The sequence below is a fragment of the Olea europaea genome, chromosome 16 (genome assembly GCF_002742605.1).
Source record: "Olea europaea var. sylvestris chromosome 16, O_europaea_v1, whole genome shotgun sequence".
In the NCBI taxonomy this organism is placed as follows: domain Eukaryota; kingdom Viridiplantae; phylum Streptophyta; class Magnoliopsida; order Lamiales; family Oleaceae; genus Olea; species Olea europaea.
The window spans coordinates 6,635,553-6,651,085 of NC_036252.1; the positions used below are offsets into that span (position 1 = coordinate 6,635,553).

The 15,533-nt window shown below is 38.4% G+C and overlaps 2 protein-coding genes across 6 annotated transcripts in view; one reads left to right on the plus strand and one right to left on the minus strand.

Annotated features, from left to right (window-relative positions):
- The first annotated feature begins 617 nt into the window (after nt 1-617).
- On the plus strand, nt 618-9,608 carry LOC111411925 (THO complex subunit 7A-like). 2 transcript variants are annotated; one of them, XM_023042602.1, is made up of 3 exons: nt 618-1,047; nt 1,310-1,941; nt 9,178-9,608. In XM_023042602.1, the coding sequence occupies exons 2-3, from the start codon at nt 1,351-1,353 to the stop codon at nt 9,307-9,309; spliced, it is 723 nt and encodes a 240-aa protein (XP_022898370.1). In that variant the 5' UTR covers nt 618-1,047; nt 1,310-1,350; the 3' UTR covers nt 9,310-9,608. The 2 variants fall into 2 exon arrangements, with proteins under 2 accessions (XP_022898370.1, XP_022898371.1); XM_023042603.1 differs by having other exon boundaries at nt 618-873.
- Nucleotides 9,609-10,437: 829 nt separating this feature from the next.
- Nucleotides 10,438-15,533, minus strand: part of LOC111411926 (tyrosine-specific transport protein) — a 6,488-nt gene continuing 1,392 nt past the window's right edge. Inside the window, exons 3-14 of one of the 4 annotated variants that reach the window (XM_023042604.1) lie at nt 15,154-15,246; nt 14,711-14,785; nt 14,204-14,253; nt 13,906-13,995; nt 13,353-13,409; nt 12,883-12,952; nt 12,502-12,603; nt 12,363-12,415; nt 11,841-11,985; nt 11,665-11,749; nt 11,426-11,554; nt 10,438-10,860 (exon numbers count right to left, since the gene is read on the minus strand). In XM_023042604.1, the coding sequence (XP_022898372.1) occupies nt 10,679-10,860; nt 11,426-11,554; nt 11,665-11,749; nt 11,841-11,985; nt 12,363-12,415; nt 12,502-12,603; nt 12,883-12,952; nt 13,353-13,409; nt 13,906-13,995; nt 14,204-14,253; nt 14,711-14,785; nt 15,154-15,246 (1,131 nt within the window). In that variant the 3' untranslated portion in view covers nt 10,438-10,678. Of the gene's footprint in view, nt 10,861-11,425; nt 11,555-11,638; nt 11,750-11,840; nt 11,986-12,362; nt 12,416-12,501; nt 12,604-12,882; nt 12,953-13,352; nt 13,410-13,905; nt 13,996-14,203; nt 14,254-14,710; nt 14,786-15,153; nt 15,247-15,533 lie in introns of those variants that run through there. The other 3 variants (XR_002705925.1, XM_023042605.1, XM_023042606.1) reach the window with 3 other exon arrangements.

Here is a 15,533-nt window from a genome sequence, read left to right on the forward strand (position 1 = left end):
GGGCTATATTTTGCCAACGTTTTTACTGCACATTCTCACAATAAGATATTTTACATGTAAATCCAAATATTTTTCTTACTTTTTAAATCATACATTCTTAAAAATTTACCGTTACAAAACTTATTCTGATGAAATAATGGGCATCGAACACGGTTATATAGTAAGTATAAAAAGAATACTTTATTCTATTTTATTTTTTTATCTTGACTATATTTTTGTTGTTATTAAGCACATTTTAAGTAACATTTGTCTCTTTATAAAGAGCTTGTTTTATTTCATAGTAAAAAGATATTTTTGTAATTGATGAACTGGTAACAATAAAGTGAACATTCATGCATAAATTGCAACTTTAGTCCCCAACCATTTGCCAATGTTGTGACTCGACGTAACACATGATTTGGATATGGAAACCACATAGATCGTTGATTTTGCTAAGTTTTCCAAGATACTTTTGTAATTGATGAACTAATAACAATAAAGTGAACATTCATACATAAATTGCAACTTTAGTCCCCAACCGTTTGCCAATGTTGGGACTCGACGTAAGACATGATTTGGATATGGAAACCACATAGATCGTTGATATTGCTAAGTTTTCCGAGGTTGAGATGCAGACCACACAAAATATTGGATGATAAATTTGCAATTTTACTTTCTGGGAAACGTGTCTTGTTAAGAGAATTAGAGATGATAAAATGACGAACAGGGAAATAGCGATTTATTGGTTCAGACACACGCTTTATTCGTTTGGCTTGCGAAGGATCCCATCAACTGTACTGTCCTCACCCCCTCAAAAAAAACATCATCAAAAAACCCTAAGCTCTCTTCTACCCATCGACTCCGATCTGTATTGTCTCGTTGGGTGCCAATCAAGTTTGGATTTTTCTTTTATAGTTAAATAGATTGTTTGGTGTTTCTGTGATTTTCTTTTGATTTTATACTACTGGTTGCACGTTGGAATCATTTTGTACAAAGCCATTTAGGCGTGTAATTAAGTAATTTTCTCTATCAACTAGAATACTAGAAAGCAGTTTATGATATTTAAAGGTATGTATGTGCAAATATTCTTACATTCCTTTTAGCAGCACGATTTTGTGGTTCTGATTTGAATTGTGGAAAATTATTTAGTTCAATTTTGAAATTCGTGGAGAAAAATGTTTCATGCAATTATCTCAAACTTTCAATACTAATCAATCTTACGAATCGAATAGTTTCGAATTCTAATGCATGCTTAATAGGCGTCTTTTGTGTCTTCTAGTGTGATATATTGTTTTTTTTTTTTTTTTTTTTTTTTTCGGCGTGCTCACAGGTGGACAATTTTATAGTTGGAAGTAAGAAATTACAGTCTAAATGTTGAAAGGTAGGAAGGTTACTGGCAGGGGTGAGACGACGACACCCCAATATGCTTTTGGTCCACTTGAAGATGACATAATAATTAAGCACAGGCTTCTGACCCGTACGACAACAACAAGAGGTGATCCTCCATTGAAGAAACTTCAGAAAAAGTTTACAGCTTTCGTGCTGGAAATAGAGAAAGAAGCCAACAACCATAGTGACTGTGAGAGACTTGCCAAGGCATTTTTACAGGAGACGAATACTTTTGAAATTCCGCTTCTCAAGAGTAAAGCAGTTATAGATGCTAATATTAGAGAGAAGGAAAACTTCAACGAGTTGAAAGATGAGATAAATAGGCAGATTTTACAGGCACAGGCCGATATAGAAGATCTGAAGAAACAGCTGGAAGAGAGCAAGACTGAGAGGCAGCACAAAGAGGAGTGTGAGGCTATTAGGAAGTTGATTGCCATGCAGCCTCCAAGATCAGAAACTCAAAAAATCATTACAGATCTCGAGAAAGAGATTGCAATGTTAGAAGCAGAGAACACTGCTGGGTCAAGGACACTGGAACTTCGCAAAAAGCAATTTGCTCTTCTGTTACATGTGGTGCGTGTTGGTTATTTACTTGCACAACATAAATGCTTTCATATCTCATGCGATTTTAACTTTTTTCTGCACTTCGTATAAAATGTCTGTCACCTCATTGCAAGGGAGGAACTTATTACCAGAAATGTTACTTGCATTCAATAAATACAGGATCAAATGAAGTAATTATGTATCCTCTTGGTTTTTTCTATTTTTAAGATGAGAGTAAAAAAGAAAAAAAAAGGAAAAATAGGAAAACATGTTTCTGTTCTTTAGAGTTTGTGATACAAAAATTTTTAGCTGTTGGTACCATTTCATCTTCAGGGTGTTGCTTTGCACCATCATATGTTGTTTGTACCAATTGTTGAATCTGAAGAACGATTTTTTTTTTTTTTTTGCCAACACTAAGGTTATATAGACTTCTTAACTGCACTCCCACTTATGTAATATCTGACCTGCTGAGATTCCATACATACCTAAATCTTGGAAACCAGAATTTCTGCCTACTGTAGGACAGTGAACTCCATAATGAGGTGCTAGGAAAGGGAAAAGAACTCTCTCTCTGAGGGATGTGCAAGTGTTAAAATTTGACTATATTTGATTAATTGCAAGTCCAACAACATACGTCTGGACTGTTGGACTAAGGGCTTAGGAATCTTGTTATTTGTTGTATGCAACTTGGTTTTGTTTCTGTTTTGGAAGAAAAAAGTTGGTACATGTATCAGTCAGTGGAAGAGTGAAAGGGTGGTCACCACTACTGAGGATCTCATCCAATAATGGTCGGTGCCGGCCGAGCAATAATGATATTTTCCAATGGGAATGAGGCCAGGGATGAATCAATTCAAAAATACATTAAAAAATTTACTAATTTTATATTTACTTTTGAACTTTTTTCATACTCAAAATATTGGAGTGAAATATTTGCATAATGAATATGGGCAGATATATAAATATTCGTTAAAAAAACCTAGATGGAAAAATAAGTATACAACTATGGGCGAGCACTCTACATGTCAGTCTCTTCACATCCTAGCTTTGGCATGGCAAAGCATTAATCTTTTGCAGATCACGAAGTATTCTTCTCTTTAACTGCTTACGTTATCCTCTTTGAGTTTTAAACTTTTTCCTCCCTCTCTATACATTATCCTAATTATTACACTTGGTTGTCCTCCTCCTGTCCTCTTTCCCCTCTCCACCGTGACCTGTCCTCTTCATCAATCTCATCTTCTCATGCTAATATGTGTGAAAAGGAAAGAGGGAAGGAATGAAACGCACCGTCATGAACTGCATTACAGATAAAAATTAATAGTCATCAAACATATTTGCTCTCTAATCCTTAGAATCCGATGGAGCCCCCCTCCCTAATATCCAAATCAATCTCCCCAACAAGGCGTCGCCCGACGAACCCAAAAAAATCGGCGTCATGCCACATACACCTCCACACTCACGAGTGGCCCTAGGTGAAAACCCTAGCATCGTTGCTTGATCCACTGCTGCGACCGGAGGTCTAAGTACATGAGTTGAAGCAGCTGTTGGAGAATATGGTAGTAGGAGAGAACTCACAGGCAGGGATTGATTTGGGATTCGAATCTAGATGCCTCAGCGTCCGGCTACTATTTCGGCCCATGCGCCTGACAGGAGGATGTTGCAGGTCTTTCCGACCTAGGGGGAGCGGCTGCGAAGAGCATGCGCCGTCCCGACGACAGGTTTGCTAGTGCGTGTCGGCCATGTGCCGGTGCCAACAAGTTAGGAAATTCCTCCAATCGTTTCCAGATCACCTACAATTCTGTTCTGCAATCTAATGTGCCATTTACAAACAAACAAGGAAATAAGCCAAGGGATGGATACGGTATGGTTGGTTTTCAATCGGCGTTTTCAAGTAGAGGCGAAGGAGTTTGCAGTTTGTGTTAGCAATTTCGGCATTGTAGGATGACAGTGGGTCTCAAAGGTATCGAACGCAATCTGTATGGGGAGATTTGGAGCACTTTGGATGGTGAACATGGTGAACAAGTTGAGGGTGACTAGTAAGTGGGAGGATTTTTTCTCCAAGTTTAATAAGTCATCTAGAGCTTTTTGGGCACAATGATGTGTGAACAGCCGTGGAAGGTACTTGACTATCGCACAGTATGGGGAAGGGCGTCGGAAGGGAGTTGTGATGGTGCCGGAAGGTTTAAATAGAGAAGGATGGGCAACGATCTCGAGGGTGTTCCAGGGGTAGTTGATTCATTTGTAGGTGGAGGTAAGGCCAAATGGCGAACGGTGAATGAAGGAATTAGACAAGACCTACGCTGGAGTTATGGCAAACCTACAGGCCTCGCAGAACACTGATCAAATGGTGCTAGTACGAAAGGAAAAGATGGTTACTGCAAGTGAAACATAAGGTTCATATGGTGGTTTGTTGAATAGTGCTGAGATAAGGGCTCGTATCTAGACGTTGAAAGGGGAATTAGATGAATTAGTTAGACTAGTGAGATGTGGGTCTGAGGCGCACTCCAAGAGGTATTATTGTCATAAGTATGGGGTGGGCTTGGATGAGTCTAGCTAATGGAAAGCAAACAGAGAGCTTGGCTCCTAAGGAGTTAGCACCGGAAGTAGCCCTTTCTAATTCTAATGATAAGGATGATTATGACTCGAGGATTGAAGTAGATCGGGAGGTGACACCTTGGTCAAACGAAGGGGAGCCGAATATGGTGAATTTCGAGCCGACAACAATGGGAGATATGGGCACGACACTGCAGGCTAATGGATTATTATTAGTTGAGCAAGAGACGGGACATGTTTTGGAAAAGGAAGTAGTTTTGACAGTCCTGAAACAACATGAGGTGACATGTTCGAAAATCATGGTTGGGAACACATATAATAGAAGGTAATCTAAGCCCCAAAAAGAAAAGGAATTAGGGACTGAAAAAGATATGGTGTTGTGGGTAGATGGCACTAAGAAGGGAGGAACAGATAGTGATGTGGTGTAGGTAGACGGAGTGGAGGGATACTCCTATGATCCCTTGGAGTATCGTCACGTAGAGGAAACAATGAAATGGATGTTGGACCCCCACCCTCAATTGAGTCCTTTAAAAAAATTCAGGACTTCAGTAAGTTGGTTGGTGTGTCTTGCGAAGGATATGAAAGTAGATTTTTGCAATTATTCCAGGAACTGGAGGCCAATAGGAGACAAGAGATGTGTATACAAGGACGTAAATTAAGAAGGAAGGGCGAACGCGAACTTAAACGGCTCGAGTGGTTAGTAAATTATGACGTTAAGGGTGTTGAGTCAAAGAAAGGTGTGCTTGGAAGGGATGACAGAACGTTAAGATGATCCCAAAAATTATTAGTAGGAATGTGAGGGGGCTTAATGAAGTGGGGAAAAGGTTGGGTGTTCGAAATTTGCTGAGGGGATGGAGGGTGGACCTTGTATGCTTACAAGAAACCAAATTGGAGTGCGTCTTGAGGGCTATAGTGAACAGTCTATGGGGGGACATCATGTAGGGTTTCAATATGTGGGGCCATCGGGGGCTTTAGGAGGTGTTTTAGTCATGTGGGATATTAGAGTCTTTCATATGAAGGAGGTCAGTGAAGGGCTATTTTCTTTATCGCTTTCATTCATCAATATTAGTATGGATTTCGTTGGATGTTTATAGTTACGGGCCTAATGCGGATGAGAGTAGAGGTGGATTGTGGGATGAGTTGGCTGGGATGATGGCTTGGTGGAACATTCCAACGTGCATTAGGGGAGATTTTAATGTGGTTCGCTTTCCTACCGAGAGGTCAAGCGGTGGGAGATTAACAAGGGCAATGGAAGAGTTCTCTAATTTTATCAGGGAGAACATGTTGGTGGATCTGCCTTTGATTGGAGGAAACTTTACTTGGTCCTCTAATCGGGATCAACCTATTCTATCATGATTAAATAGATTTCTGATTAGTGGGGAGTGGGACAAGAAGTGCCCATAGGTCACTCAAAGAAGATTGGGACTGATCATTTTTCTATCTTGCTATCAAGGAATGTGAGGTGTAGTGAAAGGAGGCCTTTTAGGTCCGAGAAGATGTGGCTAAAAGTAGAAGGCTTTAGGGAACAAGTATGGGATTGTTGGGCAGCTTACGATTTCAGGGGGTCTTCCAGTTATGTGTTGGATCAGAAATTGAAATCCTTGAAGAGCTATATAAAGAGGTGGAATGAAGAGGTAGTGGGAGATGTTAATTGACATAAAAAGCAATGTATTTCAGAAATAGAAGAGTTGGATAGGAGGGAGAAGAGTTAATGACTCGTAGGGGATGAGAGGGAGAGACGTGGAGAATTAAGGGGGGAGATGGAGAAAATAGCTTGGCATCAGAAATCTAGGAAGTGGTTGAAGGAGGGGGATAAGTGTAAACGGTTTTTCCGTAGGTTCGCTAATTCCAACAGACGTAACAATTCTATTATATTATTGGAGGTAGATGGTGTTAATTATGAGGACCCATAGGATATTGTGACCTAAATAGTGAGTTTTTATCAAAATCTTTATCGGGAGCAGTTTGACTGGATGCCCAAGTTGGAGGGTTTAGATTTTTCTTCTATTACTGAGCAAGATGCCAATTGGTTAGAGAGACTATTTGGGGAGGATGAGATTAGGGAAGTGGTGTTCAGCATGAATGACGATAAGGCCCTAGAACCGGATGGATTCTCGTTCTCATTTTATAAGGCCTATTGGGATGAGGTGCGATCGGACAATATGCATGTCTTTACTTATTTATTTCAGTGTGGCAGTTTCTTGAGGAGTGCTAATGCTACATTTATTGTGCTGATTCCAAATAAATCGGGAGCATCAAATATTAAAGACTTTCGTCCCATTTGTTTAGTCAGTGGGATGTACAAGATTATTGCAAAAGTATTTGGCAAATAGATTAAAAGAGGTGTTGGGGAAAGTGATTTCTAAATTTCAGAATGCTTTTGTCAAAGGGCGCCAGATACTGGATTCCGTTCTTATAGCAAATGAATGTATTGACTCGAGATTGCGCATAGAGATTCCAGGGATGTTACGTAAGCTTGATATTCAAAAATTATGACCACGTGAACTGGGGATTCTTCGTGTACATGCTCAAAAGATGTGGCTTCGGGGATAAATGGTGCAGATGGATTAATTTTTGTATCTCTACGGTTTCCTTCTCTATTTTGGTGAACGACACTCCTCATGGTTATTTCCAGAGCAGTAGAGGTTTAAGGCAATGGGATCCTTTGTTTCCACTGCTGTTTGTTATTGTTATGAAGGCTTTCACTAGGATGCTTGAGGTTAAGGGGCTTTATGATTGACCAAGTGCAGGTACCTCATTTGCTATTTGCAGAGGACACATTGATCTTCAGTGATGTAGATGCTGAGCAATTCAGGAACTCGTGTCGTCTGCTTATTTGCTTTGAAGCTGTATTTGGATTAAAATTAAATTTGGGGAAACCTGAGGCTATCAAAGTGGGAATGTCGATAATGTGGAAGAATTGACAGCTATATTGGGTTGTAGAATAGCACAGCTGCCTATATCATATTTTGGACTCCCCCTAGGAGCACGATTTAAAAATATACATATTTGGAACAGCATTGTGGAAAAGGTGGAAAGGAGGCTAGCAAGTTGAAAACGTATGTATCTCTCAAAGGGAGGCTGTCTTACCCTCGTTAAGTCCATCCTATCGAACTTCCCTACTTATTTCTTGTCATTGTTTCCTATCTCCATCTCAGTGGCAAAAAGATTAGAGAGAATTCAAAGGGAGTTTCTATGGGGAGGGTTAGGGGAAGAGAGGAGAGGAAACTTCACTTGGTTAATTAGGAGGCAGCTTGTTCTCCCATAAGGAATGGGGGGGCCTTGGATTGAGAAGTCTAGTAGTGTTTAATAAGGCTTTGTTGGGTAAGTAGTTGTGGAGATTTGGCGTGGAGATGGGGAACTTTTTTAGAGAAATTATAGAGGTGAAATATGATGTTATGGAGGGAGGATGGTGCTCAGTTGAGGGTCGTAGTTCTCATGGGGTGAGTTTATGGAAGTAAATCTGACGAGGGTGGAGAGACTTCCAAGATAGATTGACGTTTATGGTGGGGAATAGCAATACTATCAAATGTTGGAAAGATTGTAGGTGTGGAAATCGGTTGTTAAGATTGGAGTTTCCTTCTTTGTATCGTATTGCTCTGAAGCTATCTACTATAGTGAAGGAGGTTCTACATATACATAATGGGAATATCTGCTGGAACATTGCGTTTTGGAGGGGTCTACAGGATTGGGGGTTGGATGATTATGCGATGCTTATGACCTCCTTGTATGAGGCGCGCATTAGGGTAGGAGAGGGTGATTGTAACAGGTGGAGTTTGGCATGGGATGGTATTTTCTCAGTTGGTACTTATTTTAGGTCCTTATTGAGACCTGCGGACCGCTCATTCCCCTGGAAGATGGTAGCAAGTGGAGTTTGGCATGTGATGGTATTTTCTCTGTTGGTACTTATTTTAAGTCCTTATTGAGACATCTGGATAGCTTATTCCTCTGGAAGATGGTATGAAAATGTAAACTGCTCTATCAGGTGGCATTTTTACTATGGAGGTTGTGAAGGGACAGGTGTTAATAGTGGATAACTTCCAAATAAAGGGTTTTTAAGTCACGGAGTGGTGTTATATGTGTAGGAGGACTGGGGAGACGATTGACCATTTGTTCTTTCATTGTGACGTTGCACGTTCCATGTGGATCGATATTTTAGCTTCTCAACACATGGTTTGGGTTTTCCCGCGGTGTATGGAGGATGTATTGAAGGCATGGAGGAGAAAATTTCGTAATAAGGATAGCAAGCTTGTTTGGGACCTCATTTTAGGATGCATCGTCTGGTGTGTGTGGAGAGAGAGAAACAGTCGCTGTTTTGACGATCATTCAAGGACTACAGAGCATATCAAAGAATCATTTTATTTGACCTTGTATAATTGGTTTAATGCTGTGGCTACTACTCGTATGGACAGGTTGCCCAACTTTGTGTCGTTTCTTTCTTGTATAAGCTGATAATGCACTTCCTGTATATTATCCGTGATTAATAAAATATTTGATTACTTATAAAAAATAATAATAATAATAATAATAGTCATCACTAATGGTTTGTAAGCACTGAGCAATACTTCTTCCACATGCCTGTAAGTGATGCCATACATAGGATGCTGATTTCCCTTATATATTCAGTGGAATGTAGATCAGTGCGTCGCTGCTTAGTTTTCGTAGTTTGTCGTGTACTTGGTAATCCTTTTTATCTTACTCAGTTATATTTTGCAGGTGGATGAATTACAGAATAACATTGAGGAGGAGCAGAGAAATCTAATGGAGGAAATGCGAACGTCATTTGATGAGAATAGGACTGGAGTTGAGGATGCCACTGGGGATCCCCAAGCCATGGCTCTTGATTAGCTAGTAAATTGCACTTTTGCCTGGGTACTCGTAATATTTGCTGCTGCACTTTGTTTTCTATGTTTTGTCTGTACTGGAATATTATCTGAAGACAACTGCCAACAATAATACGATCTATTCTGAAAATTTGATTGAATCTCATGTACTTTTCGAGGGACCTCTTTTCTTCTTTGTGTAAATATTGTAAGCAACGGGTGCGAGTTTGCATCCTTGTAAACGATACAATCAAATTTGAAACGTGATCTGCACGCTTAAGGAGAATGGCCAAGCCTGAGCAATATAGGATACCTTTTTCCTCATCCTAGCGTTGCTTATATAAGCAGTAATGTAGTCATAAGGTGCAAGATTGTATTTTAAAATGGAATCCCTAGGCTTGTGTCTTTAATCTGAATTTTGCATGGGTGAAATTTCTGCTTCAAACATATTAAGCAAGTAGGCGATGTCTTTTTCAGCTTCAACCAACCGTTATCATGATATTTAGCATTATCTGAAGTCCTTTCCTTTTTTAGCCCCTGTTGGGCTCCATTATTTCGAATTGTAATGAAGGGAATGTTAATTTTTTTGAAGAATGTGTGGTTAAAATAGAAGAAAAAGTTTTTAGATTTACGTGAAATATTATTTTATTAAAAAATCTGAAATTAATAAGAAGAGAGAAAATGAAGGAAAGAATCCTGCACTTGGATTTCTGATTCATATGTATCTCTAGATCAACGATATAATGGTTAGCTTTGTATAGTTAGAAGTTGCTGGCTATCTTTGGCTAATAGCTAGCCTAAGACGGGGCAGTCAGGTAGAAGCTAAGCACTTAGCGTAAATTGGAAAATAACCATCTGATAATTTCTTTTAAGAAAAAAGCACGTTTATTCATTCCTTGGTTGCTTCAACATAATTCCTGTCCGGTTTGTTGGCTCGAGCTGCCTACAGAAAGTCCTGGAAGTGCAACTAAGAGAGCTTTCATCTCATTCTTCTGGCCCTTTGGATGTTCATCAGAACAGAATTATAAAAAGGAGGAAGTAGCTCCACCGAACGGTGACAACTAAAGGTTTTTGTCTGTCTTTCATTTTCGTTTCTTCTAAAGAAATTCCAGTGTCCATGTCTGCCTGTTGGAACTTACTGTTCCGTAATGTTTTCAAAATCAATGTATATATTTACACTGTAAATTTATGTGTTTTCCACCTACTTTCGTCGGAAATTAGGACGATAATAAGTAAATTCAAAGGAGATAAGAAATAGCTAGACGAGCATAAATAAAACCCTGATTAGAATAAGTACTTTTCTTCGAAAGGTCGTCTCTCTTAGAAAACACGTAAAGGTAAAATCTGTTCAGAGAGTGTGTGTGGGGCCTGGCGGATTAATTTCATACCTACGACTATGCATGTCCGAAGTTTTCAAGTATTTCAGAAATAATAACGAACCCTGCACCTCCAATCGCAAGTGAGAGGGTGATTCTTCCTCCAGGAACCAACGGGGGAATGTTTGGAGACTTTGATGGTTTTGAATACCGATCTTTCCAGGACATTGCAGCTGGAAGAACTCCAAACAGCACCAACACTACAAAACCCCAACATAGACACAAATTCCCTGTTAGGACCGGTATGAAAATTTCAACGTGGAAAAGTGGGAAGCATATCGAATTATGATATAGCTTAGAGCATGTTTGGCTAAGCTTAAAAGAAAAGAAAGGTTACTTCAAGTAATTTTTCATTTCTAAACATGCTTGGATAACTTGGAGCCCTTTTAGCTAGACTTCTGCTCTTCGTAGAAGAGTTTCTTAAGAAAGTCATATTTGGTCAACTTCATCTAAAAGCTTTTTAACCGGATAAAGTACATCCAGAAAATTATCTAAACATGCCTAAAAATGGTTTCTTAGCCTTACAAGCAACTTTTAGGTTTTCAAAAGTCTTACCAAACGAGCCGTTACAAGTAACTCATATATTAGTGCTGGACTTATTTACTCCAAACTTTCACCAATAAGAAAAGTTCATTTATTTCAAGCTTAGCAAGACATGCTCTACGTAACTAACAAAGTATATTATGTTTCCACAGATCAAAACATACATAAACCCACACAAGATCGGTGAGATTCTGTTCAAGCAGGCAAATACTATAATTATACCTCCATAAGTTCCAGCAAAATCCAGGGCTTTAAAGAATATTTCTGGATCGAGCAACGATAGTACCAACGGTGGAAACAAAGTAAGTAGATATGGCAGAGGTCTGTTCTGACCGGACGGGAGTTTCAGCACTGAGGGGGATAATTAAACCCAATATTGATATCAAGGAAACGTGTAAAAAAAAAAATAAATAAATAAATAAAAACAAGTGTAACCTTTATTGGTATGGAGAAGAGCTTACAGTCGGCAAGGAAGTCGGAAAGGCCTAGAACAAACCCGATGTAAGATGTGGCGATCGCAAGAAGTGAGAACACATCAACTATTGGCTGCAAGTCAACAGTTACTGTGTTACATCTTGAAATCAAATATGCTGAAGCAATCAAAATTAGACATCCATTGAAAAACAAACACACTAACCCCAACAACTGTATTAGTAGTTCTCAATAGTTGTAGTGGATCGATAATAGTACCCGACCCCATATCTGTGATGGTTCCAAGAATGACAGCATTCCAAACAAGAAATAGAGCAAGTGGAATAGCTGTGCCAATAACAATTGCCGTCCTGTAGATCAAAAGAGTTAGCTATCGTCATGTACTATCTAATCCGCAGATTGAGATCATGTAAATAGAGAGCCGTCATTAGGGTTCATGTAGTCATCAACAAAAGAGAGAGGTTAAAGAAAACAAGGGGCGCGATTTTACTACAATAGCGGAAAAGGACGTAGTTTCATATTAAGGCGAATCCCCATCAATCTTTGTGGTATAGAATTAGGATTTCTAATTCTCAACATAATCCACATTATCAGGCATGCCTTGAGCTATTAAGATAGAAGCCGTAGTACAATTGTATATTGTGCACACACATTGTCTAAGTAAACGATCGGTTTATAAATTCATTTTGGCATTTGTAAGGAACAGATGACAATTAAGAGTTATCACCTTACTTCTGATAAATTCCCTTCTAGGTTTGTGCAAAGAATTGGCACTACATTCTGCAGCGAGAGCGAGCTTTGAAATCAGGGTTAAAATCTTAGAAAAACTATCTAAAACTGGATTTGATAAAGGCTTGTTTTGCTACCTGATAGACGAAAGAAAGTGCTATAATGGGTATACTACGAGGAGCAGCTTCGAAGTTGGCTTTAAGAAGCGCATCCCAGTGTAAGTCTCCACTTGCAACTACCTAAGAAATATGCATCAACCGTAATGTGGAAAAATTATCATGGATTTCAACTATTTTATCATAAATCTAGCGCTAATTACAAGCAATGAAAATGGCAATAATAATCGACTCAATTACCAAACCTTCTTCTTATGATGAAGACTACAGGTTAAAACACTTCCAAACAAATTCCTCATGCAAATTTAAACTGAACTGCTTGTACCCAACAGATCCTTCTGATGAATTCTATGAATAATTATGAGCATCTATGCAATAAAATTGAAGAAGGATGGTAATTACCACGAGAGCTGTGAAGGATGCTATGATGCCAAATACTAGAGAACCATTTACTGCACCAATAATCCGCTGACTACAGAGAAATTAAAAACTCAAGTCACTTCAAAGTTCATAAAGTACAGAAAAGTCCACTTGGTGTAGGCATGCGATCCAAGAACAGAAAAAAACCGCAAGACAACAAGAAACTATAGTGCCCGTCTCCTTTTTTACACAAGAAATCATCACTTTGGCGTATAAACACATAAAACGATGTTTCCTGCCAAGACACGGTACATACTGAATGGATCAATTTTCGAGAAAGTAAATCACATTTAAAAGTCGCTTGCATAGACATACATAAGTGGCTATCGAGTATATGTGTGGAAAAAAGTACTACGTCGAGAAAATTTTTCCAGTTGTTCCATACCCAATCAGAATTTTATACAAGATCTCTCAAAATACATGTAAAATGAGAAATAGAAGATAAAATTAACCTTCCAGAGTAGCAAAGACCTCCAAGAAGCAGTGAAAACAAAGTTGCAGTTTCCCATCTGCAATCATAATGCTGCCCATCAACACCTAGCAATCATATGAAATTACTTATGATATCATCCAAACAATTTAAAATACTACAACCAAAGACGAATCTAATAACTACATCAGGTTTCACCTAACCGTTGTAATAGTACTAGCTCTTAATACACAAAAGATACAATGAATCTGACCCTAATTTATGAATAAGATGCCATGTCCACAAAATAATAGTCATGATTTATGCCATGGAGAAACTGACAGAGAAATACAGAAATGTCACCATTCAAGTTTCGTTTCAACATAATACAGAACGTTATGATGCTTTTGGAAGACACTAAAGTATAATGGACTATTAAGCACATGAAATACCCAATTTTTATCATCTGCATTAGTCATGAAGACAATAAAGATATGCCTAACAATAAATCCTGGGACCTCCACGTACAATGAAGCATGATAACTGAATTGAAAAGCATGGGACATTCTCTTGAAACTATAGAGAAAAAATAGTACATTGGGAGGCCGGAAAAGTTTGTCAAAATATCTGAAGAACGAGCCACATAGGCAACAAGAAGAGCATAGTGAATGAAAATGTAGGACCAGCTGCAGAAACAACAGAACTGTTGTTAGTTGTTGATGAGGCAAGTCTGACACAAATATAAAATCGGATTTAAATGAGCAGAATTAATGAGAAGATATTAACTGAATGGTTACGCTTACAATATCACGAGTAAAAAATTGACAATTCAAAGTAGAACGATTTAAAAGTTAGTTATTTTTTTAAAATATCAATGAAGTTAACTCATCCTACCAGGCGACCTGTACTCCAGCGCCTCCAAGGGTTCTCATGGCCATCGATACCTGAAATTAGCCACAACAAAGCACTTATTGACTTCAGAGTTTGCTCTTAAGCCAGTTAAATTCCAGATCGAAGTAGCATGGTTTAGACTTCTAAGAAATAGATTTGATAATATGACGAAATTCAGGTTGTTAAGACTGGCAGCACAGTTAAGCGGAAAATACATGTTGACTTATTATAATGATACAACGTTAATCTGGGATATTTCAACTTTATTTTAAAGTGAATTTCCTAAATTTAAACAGTGGCAGTCAGGAAATCCACTCTGTACAATGCACTCTGTTTTATCATTTTATGTAAGACGAGGTGACAACAATTTTCCTGACTCAGTTGGCAAAGAATTTCTTGCATCCGACTACAAATAACATAACACTAGCAAAATATTGGTTGACTCGCAATGCTTTAGCTTTACCATAGAGATTAACATACATATACATCAAAGGATATTCAAGAAATTACCAATGAGACACCACCAGAACCCAGCTCACACATTGTCTTCACATTTACTTCGGCCATGAGCAGTCCAGTCACGACCTGCACCAATTCAGAGAAGAGTGTATTATGAAAATACAGTAAAACGAGAAAATAGCGTACATCCATGTGCTCATATATGCTGAAAGAGAGAGAAAAGTAGAGACAAAGAGAGGAGGATGAATAGAAGTAGGAAAATGCATGTATGGGCAGCTGACTCCGAGACTACATAATAGAGTTTGACATTAGGACCGAGTGGTTAAGTAACTCCATCTAATGATTCTAATCAAGCAGAAAAACAAAAGACTTCTGACTGAGGAAATGGAATCCCATAAAGCTTCTCAATATAAGAAAGACAAATGCAATTGAAAAAGGAAAGATAGACAGATAAACATTGATTGATAGACGAGCACAACATAATAATTAATTACCATAAATATCCAGCAGAAGATGCAGGTTACAGCAGATGCCAGAAATCCAGCTTCTTGTGTCACTGCAGGAATTGCAAGGATCCCAGCGCCTACCTATAGACAAGAATGTGAGACACACTAGTGGCAATAAGGAAATTACGAACTCTAAGCAGCTCGGGCACAATGAAGATTCTTAGGCTAGGATCTCAACATATTCATGAAAATCTCCCCTTTTTTTTTATAACAATCCAATGCTTCCACTTCATCCGAAATTCAAAAGTATGAGAAGTTTCTACGAACTTCCTAAGAGCTAAATTTTTCTTTTTTTTTTTTTTTTTTTTTTAAAAATAGTAAAAAAATTAAAAAAAAAACGGGAAACAAAAAAAACTAAAAGAAAATTT